General features: G+C 49.9%; 1 protein-coding gene across 1 annotated transcript in view; it reads right to left on the bottom strand.

Annotated features, from left to right (window-relative positions):
• RAB6B (RAB6B, member RAS oncogene family) overlaps nucleotides 1–10,950 on the bottom strand; it is a 63,996-nt gene continuing 53,046 nt past the window's right edge. Inside the window, exons 7-8 of the mRNA XM_004003327.6 lie at nucleotides 9,008–9,074; nucleotides 1–4,449 (exon numbers count right to left, since the gene is read on the bottom strand). Of these exons, the coding sequence (XP_004003376.3) occupies nucleotides 4,385–4,449; nucleotides 9,008–9,074 (132 nt within the window). The 3' untranslated portion in view covers nucleotides 1–4,384. The remainder of the gene's footprint in view (nucleotides 4,450–9,007; nucleotides 9,075–10,950) is intronic.

Here is a 10,950-nt window from a genome sequence, read left to right as displayed (position 1 = left end):
TTGAGAATTAGGACAGTTTATTGTTCGATCAACATGCTGAGTCTTCCACATTTTACACAGTTTTATGTAAAGTCAATGTGGCCATTTAAGCCTGCTGAGCCAGTGAGATGGGAATGCCATCCTTTGTGCTCCTCATGGCCAATCACTTCCATGGGGCCGGGTGAGCAGGAAGGTGACACACACCTTGTGATACATGCTGGCTGTCAACCTATGGAGGCTTCGCACTAGAAGGAAGCTTCCAATCCCACTGCAAGGATAAACCACACCCTACCATGAGCATCAGCAAGGGCGGGGTGGGGGGTTGTCTGGTGTCCAGGGAGTTTATGCATTGAGAGCTCAAGGTTTTGGATCACTGAAATAATAGTTTTATTTCAAACAAAAAATCCAAAGAGTGCCCTGGTATGACAATCAGAGTGGACTTGGGGGCTGGCCCTTCTTTGCAATGGAGGAGCCTGAAATGTACTCAGATACGCTGGTCTGAGGAGCACCCGTGCCCTGTAGCCCTGTGTGCCAGTGCAGTCACATTTGTTACATGTCAGCGACAGATGAGTGAAAACACCTTGATTCTGACTGCCTGCAGTTTACTGGGTAAACCATAAGCAGGTCACCCTTCTCGGGCTTGGTCTTCCTGCATTTCGTGCAGGAAGGGTTGTGAGCCTTCCTCCTCACTCTGCTGTAGCCAGGGGACAATGTCTCACATTCTTGGGGGAGAGGTAGTTAGGAAACGAGTGCGCAATGGTTGATGCCCAGACACTTCAGCTCGGCTGCCCCTCGTGTGGCTCAGACACGCCTCACAGCCCTCAGCTACCTGTTCTCACATCCTGACACCCTCACCTGCCTTCTGCCACGTGGAGAGATGAGGCTTCTCTGCCTGCAGGACACCGAAGCCAGCGGTGCCATTACTGTCACACCTGGTACCTGAGGGCAGGGCTCCCCGCACTGCCGCCACCAGGCAAATGACAACATCACATCCAATGTGTCCACACTCTCGGCTACCACCATACCAATCCTCGTTTCTGCTGCCTGAAATACTCGAACTGATCTGGCCATTGCTCCTCAGACCTGGGCCATCCCAGACCAACTGAGGATGCTGAGGAAGAGTGCGGTGATGGCAACAGCAAGGAGGCCTCTGACCGAGTCAGCATGCTTGCTAACCTCGGATGCACGGCTGCAGCTCTAGCCTCTAGCACCCGAGATGCCGAGACCACCCCTTCACTCTGGCACGTCTGCATTCGTAAACACACTTTCTGCTTTCTCCACCATATGCTCGATTTTTCAGATGTCCACAAGACAGGAGCTTTACTGACAGCATTTTTTCCTTTTTTTTTTTTGAGATTCCTCAAAGTAAAAGAGAGGGCTACAGAAGATGAGCCTGCCATACTCCCAGGTCAAGTGTGCTCTGTGGAGACAGAGACTGAACCACTGGCTCAACTGAGATCGTTTCCTAAAGGGGTCCCTCCTCTCTGCCTTGTGTTAGCCCACCTGGATCCAGCAACGATGGGATACTCTCAGCAGGAATGCTGAGGAATTTCATGACATTCTCTTCAGGGGAACCTGATCATTTCATTATTGAACCTTAAGTCTGAGACAAGATCCTACCTACAAGCAAGAGGACAGTGATGGCACCTGCCCCCAATGGGAGCCAAGGAGCCAAAGCCCTTCTGTGCTGGAGGTCTGGCTGCCCTGACAGATCCAGGAAGAGGGGTGGAGATGAGGCTCGAGGAGGGTACTCATGGAACAATGTGGCGCCACCAGGATAGGAGGATAAGGGGAGGCAATTGCCCTCCCCACCTCCCTCTCCTACAGGACTGGGAGAGCTGGGCTCAGGAGAGAGGATGTCATGTATGTGTTGGGAAACGAGGGCTCACGGAGGCCACATCAAGCCACATTGTATCTGCTTCATCACTTACAATTATTCTAGGCTGTGATGGAAAAAAAAAACCATGAGAAGGGGACTGAGTTTCTACCTTTTTAACAAAAATTTTTAAAGAAAAAGTACTCTTATAGTACCAAGAAAATAAAAATCCACCATTCATTCACTGAGACCCCATGAGATCCCTGCAAATTGGGCTGCCCTAGGGGCCTCAAGCAATGGCCCTCACTGCCAGCCAGGCTTGGGGCTGTCACGTGGACTCCTGTGAATTCTCACGAGGTAAGTAAGCACTCTTCCAACAAGCACCACTTGGGGGGTGTGCCAGGGTGGGGGTACTGGCCCACATGGGCATGCACACTTGTGCATATAAGTACAGACAGAAATAGTGTGCATATTCCCAGGTTCTATTTTTGCCTTTAGTTAACACATCTACGCATTGTTTTATTGATGGCAAGACAATCACAAGTTTTGGGACAATATTAAGTATTTCTTATTTCAACACATTGCAGTACTTTTGGATTTCCAAAACTGGTATCACAATGCAAGTTCCAACTTGAGAGCAGGAAAACAAGAATATACATCGAGCACACGTATCTTTGTGAGAATGTGTGTGGAAGGTGTATACACAAGTCTATCTCTATATATAATTATGTACACACATATAAAAACTCAACATGTGACACTGGAATTACGTTCGTACGTTGGTCTTTACCTTCTGGAAGAGGAGCTCAGTGGGAATGCTGCTTCCTCTTGCTTCACCTGAAGATAAACTTCTCTCTGAAGATCAGCTCTGACACACAGTCTCCTCAGCTGAGTGTGTGACAGGCTCACTGGACCCAGCATCAGTGAGTCCTGCCAGGTCCCTGCTGCACTTAGTGGCTGCCATTTTGGATTAGTTTCTGAGAAGCTCCAAATTCAACATAATAACTTGTTGGGATCCTGCTTTATGGTGGAATTTACTCCCTACTGTACGCCAGATAGTCATTTAGCTTGTCTCTGACAAGGCTAACAGCGGCCTGGAGGAAGAGCCAGGGTTCACTGATTTTGGCCAGAGTGGCTGCCCTCTGCCTGGCTTTGTGCAGACTTGGAGTTGGTGAGTTTGGATCTATTTGGAATGCTGGTCAAGCAGCAGCATCACTTAGTGAAAGAGGGTTCTTTTCAAAGATTTTACAGATAGGTCCTCAGGACTAAGGCCTTCTCAGAAATGAGTCAAAAATGGCCAGGACGGCTCTCTGGAAAGCCTTCTGGGGACCCCACCTCAGCCCTACCCTCAAGCGGCTGGAGTGCTGCTACAGTATCTGCAAAGGTCTGTGCACAAAAACGTCAACTGCCCTGCTCCAGGGAGACAGAAATACGTCAAGGGGTCAGCTTTTCCAAATCAGCACTCAGTATTAGCAACCAAGGATCGGCAAACATGCATCTTCCCGGTGGCAGGTCTGCAGACCCTCCCTTCCCCCACCACAGACGGGCCAGTCCTGTGTGGAGCAGGCCCTAGCTTCCCTGGCATCCAAGGAGGAGGGCTTCAGGGGCACACACTGAGGTTCCTTCTGCCCTTCCCTCAGCTTCAAACCAGATACGTTTGCTGATCGTTGGACGGCTTGGTTAAAACATTTTCATGACTACATATGGTGCCCCCAGTCTATAAACCACACCTTGCCCCAGCCCACAGTTGCCAACAGCACCCCGTCCTTCCTTCCTGCCCATGACCTCTTGCTCTGCCAGTCACTGGGTGGACCACAGAGCATAGACGGTTGCCTGTGGCAAGTGTCCTCCACCCTCTTCAAGGCTTTTCAGGGAGGGGAAAGAGGCAGAAGTGATCCCAGTGCGCCTGGCCTGGGCTCCCTGCAGTTCACAGGCCTTTCTTCAGCTTGGGGCTGTGGCTTGTGTCCTCCTCTGGCCACAGAAGGACGGAGTCAGAGCTGCCTCTTCAGAGCCTGTTTCGTTCCATCAGTGTTTGATTTAACTACGGAGGGCCTCTTTGGTGAGGCTTGGTTGGTCTGGGCCAGACAGCCTGGGGATTGGAGCCTAAACAAATTGCCCAGTTAATTGTTTAAATTTATTGGTCTGGGGGTGGGAGGAGGGCAGAGGTGGTGAACCATTAAAAGAGGACAGGAAGGAGGAGGTGTGTGGAAAAGGTTCTCTGTAAGTTTACAAATATACAAAAACAAAAAAAAGCACATCTTTCAAATAAAAATGACTACATTTTTATCTGGCAAAAAGTTGTATACACATGATTTAAATTTTTTTTTAAATTTTAAGTTTTTGGCAATCTTAATAAAGTACAATATATTACAACCAAACCAAAAAATAGTTGTTTAAGTAACAGCTGTTAAGAGTGACATGATCCCTGATGCCCAGCCTCCCTCCCCACCCACCCGACTCCTAGAGACAGAGAGAAAAGAAAACTCCTCCCATCTGGATAAGCTCATCTCCCACCCCCCTTAGGAAGCTAACCAATAGGAAGCAACACAACAAGCGAGTAGTGTCAAAGGAAGCCGGGGTCAGGCTGCATTAGCAGGAGCAGCCACCCTCGCTGGCCGGGGGCTCCTGGGGTTTGTCCAGCTTGATGTCAATCACTGCAGGAGCCGGGCTAAGGAAAATGACTCCCGGAGAAGCTCCCACCTGGCTCCCGCCACGGTACCCACTCAGCTGCCCTGCACAGCCCCTCTGTCCCTCCGCAAGCACCCAGGGGCTCGCACTTCATTTAGCCTGGGTGGGTAGGATGCAGGCTCCCCAGGTCCCACCCTTCCTCCTCCCAGACCGTCCCCCACAACCTTACCTCTGTCTACCAGAAGCAAAGCTTGTCCTGGGGCTGTGGGACCACTACGGAAACACAGGCTAGCCAGACCCTTTCTCAAAAGCCCTCCTGGTGGGGAGCCTCGGCCTTGTTCCCTGTCAACTGCACCCCGAAGTGCACAGGAGGTGCAAAGCCTGCTGGCTGGGTGTACAGCCCACCTCGCAAGGCCCAGGTGGGCACAGCAACCTTGACCCCCTCACTTCAAGCTCCAGTTAGAGGTGGTCTTAGACTCTGAGCTTGCTGCTGTGAGAAGCCACAACCCCTCTATAGCCCTTTCCATGGATGCCCTGGGGAGTGTGGGTTGGAGGAGCACCAACCGCCAGAGCTGGGTGGAAGCGGTCCTGCTAGGGGATCAGTACCCACGTCCCAAGGAGGTTTTGTGGCCCCTGTGTAAGGGCGGTGGGAGAGGTGCTTCAGGAGTCAAGTAGCATAAAAAACCATGCTTCCCTAAAGACACCTTGCCTTTTCCCTCCTTACCACTTTTTTTGCTACTGGCCATGGCATATATTCTGTCGTTTTTGAGATTGCATCCAAGTACTGCATTTCGGACTCTTTTGTTGACCATGATGGCTACTCCATTTCTTCTGAGGGATTCCTGCCTGCAGTAGTAGATGTAATGGTCATCTGAGTTAAATTCACCCATTCCAGTCCATTTTAGTTCACTGATTCCTAGAATGTCGACGTTCACTCTTGCCATCTCTTATTTGACCACTTCCAATTTACCTTGATTCATGGACCTGACATTCCAGGTTCCTATGCAATATTGCTCTTTACAGCATTGGATCTTGCTTCTATCACCAGTCACATCCACAACTGGGTATTGTTTTTGCTTTGGCTCCATCCCTTCATTCTTTCTGGAGTTATTTCTCCACGGATCTCCAGTAGCATATTGGGCACCTACTGACCTGGGGAGTTCCTCTTTTAGCATCCCATCACTTTGCCTTTTCATACTGTTCATGGGGTTCTCAAGGCAAGAATGCTGAAGTGGCTTGCCATTCCCTTCTCCAGTAGACCACATGATATCTGTTCATCTCCAAGGCAAACCATTCAATATCACAGTTATCCAAGTCTATGCTCCAACCAGTAACACTGAAGAAACTGAAGTTGAATGGTTTTATGAAGACCTACAAGACCTTTTAGAACTAACACCCAAAAAAGATGTCCTTTTCATTATAGGGGACTGGAATGCAAAAATAGGAAGTCAAGAAACACCTGGAGTAACAGGCAAATTTGGCCTTGGAATGCGGAATGAAGCAGGGCAAAGACTAATAGAGTTTTGCCAAGAAAATGCACTGGTCATAGCAAACACCCTCTTCCAACAACACAAGAGAAGACTCTACACATGGACATCACCAGATGGTCAACACCGAAATCAGATTGATTATATTCTTTGCAGCCAAAGATGGAGAAGCTCTATACAGTCAACAAAAACAAGACCGGGAGCTGACTGTGGCTCATATCATGAACTCCTTATTACCAAACTCAGACTTAAATGGAAGAAAGTAGGGAAAACCACTAGAACATTCGGGTATGACCTTAATCAAATCCCTTATGATTATACAGTGGAAGTGAGAAATAGATTTAAGGGCCTAGATCTAATAGATAGAGTGCCTAATGAACTATGGAATGAGGTTCGTGACATTGTACCGGAGACAGGGATCAAGGCCATCCCCATGGAAAAGAAATGCAAAAAAGCAAAATGGCTGTCTGGGGAGGCCTTACAGATAGCCGTGAAAAGAAGAGAGGTGAAAAGCAAAGGAGAAAAGGAAAGATATAAGCATCTGAATGCAGAGTTCCAAAGAATAGCAAGAAGAGATAAGAAAGCCTTCTTCAGCGATCAATGCAAAGAAATAGAGGAAAACAATAGAATGGGAAAGACTAGAGATCTCTTCAAGAAAATTAGAGATAGCAAGGGGACATTTCATGCAAAGATGGGCTTCATAAAGGACAGAAATGGTCTGGACCTAACAGAAGCAGAAGATATTAAGAAGAGGTGGCAAGAATACACAGAAGAACTGTACAAAAAAGATCTTCATGACCCAGATAATCATGATGATGTGATCACTAATCTAGAGCCAGACATCCTGGATGGTGAAGTCAAGTGGGCCTTAGAAAGCATCACTATGAACAAAGCTAGTGGAGGTGATGGAATTCCAGTTGAGCTGTTTCAAATCCTGAAAGATGATGCTGTGAAAGTGCTGCACTCAATATGCCAGCAAGTTTGGAAAACTCAGCAGTGGCCACAGGACTGGAAAAGGTCAGTTTTCATTCCAATCCCAAAGAAAGGCAATGCCAAAGAATGCTCAAACTACCGCACAATTGCACTCATCTCACATGCTAGTAAAGTAATGCTCAAAATTCTCCAAGCCAGGCTTCAGCAATACGTGAACCGTGAACTTCCTGATGTTCAAGCTGGTTTTAGAAAAGGCAAAGGAACCAGAGATCAAATTGCCAACATCCGCTGGATCATGGAAAAAGCAAGAGAGTTCCAGAAAAACATCTATTTCTGCTTTATTGACTATGCCAAAGCCTTTGACTGTGTGGATCACAATAAACTGTGGAAAATTCTTCAAGAGATGGGAATACCAGATCACCTGACCTGCCTCTTGAGAAACCTGTATGCAGGTCAGGAAGCAACAGTGAGAACTGGACATGGAACAACAGACTGGTTCCAAATAGGAAAAGGAGTACTTCAAGGCTGTATATTGTCACCCTGCTTATTTAACTTCCATGCAGAGTACATCATGAGAAACGCTGGACTGGAAGAAACACAAGCTTGAATCAAGGTTGCCGGGAGAAATATCAATAACCTCAGATATGCAGATGACACCACCCTTATGGCAGAAAGTGAAGAGGAGCTAAAAAGCCTCTTGATGAAAGTGAAAGAGGAGAGTGAAAAAGTTGGCTTAAAGCTCAACATTCAGAAAACGAAGATCATGGCATCTGGTCCCATCACTTCATGGGAGACAGATGGGGAAACAGTAGAAACAGTGTCAGACTTTATTTTTGGGGGCTCCAAAATCACTGCAGATGGTGACTGCAGCCATGAAATTAAAAGACGCTTACTCCTTGGAAGAAAAGTTATGACCAACCTAGATAGTATATTCAAAAGCAGAGACATTACTTTGCCGACTAAGGTCCATCTAGTCAAGGCTATGGTTTTTCCTGTGGTCATGTATGGATGTGAGAGTTGGGCTGTGAAGAAGGCTGAGTGCCGAAGAATTGATGCTTTTGAACTGTGGTGTTGGAGAAGACTCTTGAGAGTCCCTTGGACTGCAAGGAGATCCAACCAGTCCATTCTGAAGGAGATCAGCCCTGGGATTTCTTTGGAAGGAATGATGCTAAAGCTGAAGCTCCAGTACTTTGGCCACCTCACGCGAAGAGGTGACTCATTGGAAAAGACTCTGATGCTGGGAGGGATTGGGGGCAGGAGGAGAAGGGGATGACCAAGGATGAGATGGCTGGATGGCATCATGGACTCGATGGACGTGAGTCTGAGATGGTGATGGACAGGGAGGCCTGCCATGCTGCGATTCATGGGGTCGCAAAGAGTCGGACATGACTTAGCGACTGAACTGAACTGATGGCATATATTCTGAGTGACCTTGTCCGTGACTTTTCCTTAGTTTTTTTCTTTTTATGGTCCCTAAACCTCAATATTCTTTTGTATATTTTTATCTTGCTTTGTGTGTATGTAGTCGTACATATACATAAACATACATTTTTTATAACATGGCAAAGTATAGGTAAACTAATAAAAAGACAAGAAACAGCTGACTTCCTTTCCACTGGGCAAATCGGACCACCTCTCTGAGCCTCAGTTTCAGCCTCTGAGTGTGGCCCAAGGTCTGGAGTGGACTGGGTGAGTGGTGTGCAGACCCTGTCCCCGGGGCAGTGGGGAGGCCCCAGGCTGTGCCGGGCTGGGTTGAGGAGGCAGTTGTCTCATGTAGAGGAGGCTGAACCATGCTGAGATCATGTCTGAATGTACGGAAGTGGAGATTCTGCTTGTCCACGTGAAACACAAATCTGTGTTCACTAGAAAGAAGGGCAGTTACTATCTCTCACTCCCTGCCCCACGCTGTCACTCCACACACAACCCTCTGGCACCCCTACTCTGTTCTGGAAGCTTGTTTAGTTCAAGCTGGACGGGGTCTTGAAGACCTTGGAGTTCAGCCTCATTCCTGTACATATGAGCCTCCACAGCACAGCTGCCCATCAGGAAAGCTGGCCTGGGGACCAGGCAAGGGTTTGTCCACTGTTCTAATACATCATGTGATAAATCCATGAATAAATGACTTCTGCAGCATCTTTCACTCACTTGTCAAAGAAAAGGATACTCCCTTCTTTGCTTTTCTCCTGGACATTCTCCATTCCAGGCAGAGCCGAGGCCACACGTCGGAAGAGCTAGGGAGAGGGGAGGTGCAGCATGAGCCCCATCCTTCCCCCTCTGCTCCCGGCATGCCCACCTTCTGCCTCTTCTCACTGACCTCAGGCTCTACTCCTGTCCTGTCCCGCTGACTGCATCCTGGACAGCAGAGACTGCACCCAACTTCTCCCTCCCACCCCCTAGCACCCCTCACGGCACTGGGCCCCAGCAGGCCTCTCACCCAGGCAGTCTGGCCTCAGGGTCTCGGGGGCTGAGTGTGGGTCATGGTGATGGCCAGGGATCCACCCTCAGGCAGAAAATGATCTAGGCCCTGGGGAGCTTCTGTCCCAACGCCCACCTGGGGGCCAGGTGTGGGGAAGTGGCTTTCAACCTGCCCTTATGACAATGACCCTCTCTTCAGGGAGTCTTGCGAGTGCACAGCATCGAGGCAGCTGGCTTCTAGGAGCCAGGGCCACAGTCAGAGTGGAGGAGACTTTTCAGAGGGAATAAGGACGTGGGAGTGTGAGTGTGATATTGCTTGGGCATGGGCGAGTGTGACTGCGTGTACTGTGTGTAGAGGAGTGTGTGTGGTGTGGATGTGGATGTGCGGCATCTGTGTGTGTATGTGGGGGGGTGCGTTTGTGCGACGTGTATGTGCACATGCGGGGTTTCTGTGCCTGTGTGTTTGTAAGTATGCATGGAGAGCTGTGTGGTGTGTGTCTGAGTGCATGTGCTCACTGGGGCAGGGGTGGGCAGGGTGTCAGGGGGCGGTGGCAGGACCTAGGGGGATGGAACCTAGGGGGATGACAGCAAGTACAAGGCAGAAGATTCTGAATGCTCTCCCCATCTCTTGACAAACACCAACTGCGGAAACTAGGTGGGCTCTGAACTAGGAACTGCCTGAGCTCTCTGAAGACAGGTTGAGGCTCATTCATGGTCTCAAGGCAGAGCCCAGTCACGTGGGACCACCCAGGCTGGGTGACAGGACCAAACATGGTGAGGGTGAGGGCCCCCAAGTGGGGAAGATGCTGGTGGGTGGGGTGCAGAGAGGGGTAGGAGCGGGTGCAGAAGTCCAGTCACTCACTGAGCCTTCCTCCATAACCATGCTCCAGGCAGCCCCACTCCGCCTGTCTGGCTGTCAAAATAGTCACAGCCTCTGTCGGTGGCCAAGCTGCCAATCAAACAGAAGCTCTAAGGGTCACATAGGGGCCTCTGAGAGCAGACAGGCTCACATTCAGAGTCCAGGAGCCTGCACCGCACAGAGACTCCTCTGAACCATCTGGGGTTGAACTGACTATACACAACTCTTGCTCAGACCATTGCCTGGCTTCCAGAAAGGGGGCAGTGGAAAGAGGGCATCAGCATCTCTGTCCGCTGAGGGCAGAGGCCACCTGCCCTCTGGACCACTGACCTCTGCTTCCCTGCCCTCCAGGCCTTTCCATCAGGACCACACTGAGCCACAACCTGGTGTCTCCTGTAGGCCTCCAGGGACCGGGGAGGCTGGCAAGGGGGCATGAGTGAACAGAGCAATGCTGAGGCCCTCCAACTGGGGCGGGGGCATCCCCTGGGTCTGGGAGCTCATTCTGTCCGTCCCACTCCTCTGCCACTTCCCACTGGCACAGCACTGCCCAGGTGGGGTAAACCCTCAAACCCTCATTGCGTGTGGCCAGCTGCTGCATGGCAGCTTGTCTAGCGCTCTTGGACACTGCTGGGGCTGGCAGGGCAGAAGTGACCCTGGCAAGGCCCCAAAGCCCCTCCAGCCCCACCTGTGCCCATGCCAGTCCCCTGCCCGGGCAGCCCCCTCCTCATCAGCTATCCAAGTCCTCTTTTCCTTGAAGACACGGGATCCTCACCTTTTCTGAACCAAAAACTGGTCCTTTGGCAGGCTAGTGAAGGCTATGGCCTCCTTTCAAG

This window comes from Ovis aries, chromosome 1, assembly GCF_016772045.2.
Source record: "Ovis aries strain OAR_USU_Benz2616 breed Rambouillet chromosome 1, ARS-UI_Ramb_v3.0, whole genome shotgun sequence".
NCBI classification, from domain to species: domain Eukaryota; kingdom Metazoa; phylum Chordata; class Mammalia; order Artiodactyla; family Bovidae; genus Ovis; species Ovis aries.
The sequence above is the reverse complement of the archived record's forward strand: the minus strand, read 5'-3'. Positions and strand labels throughout refer to the sequence as shown.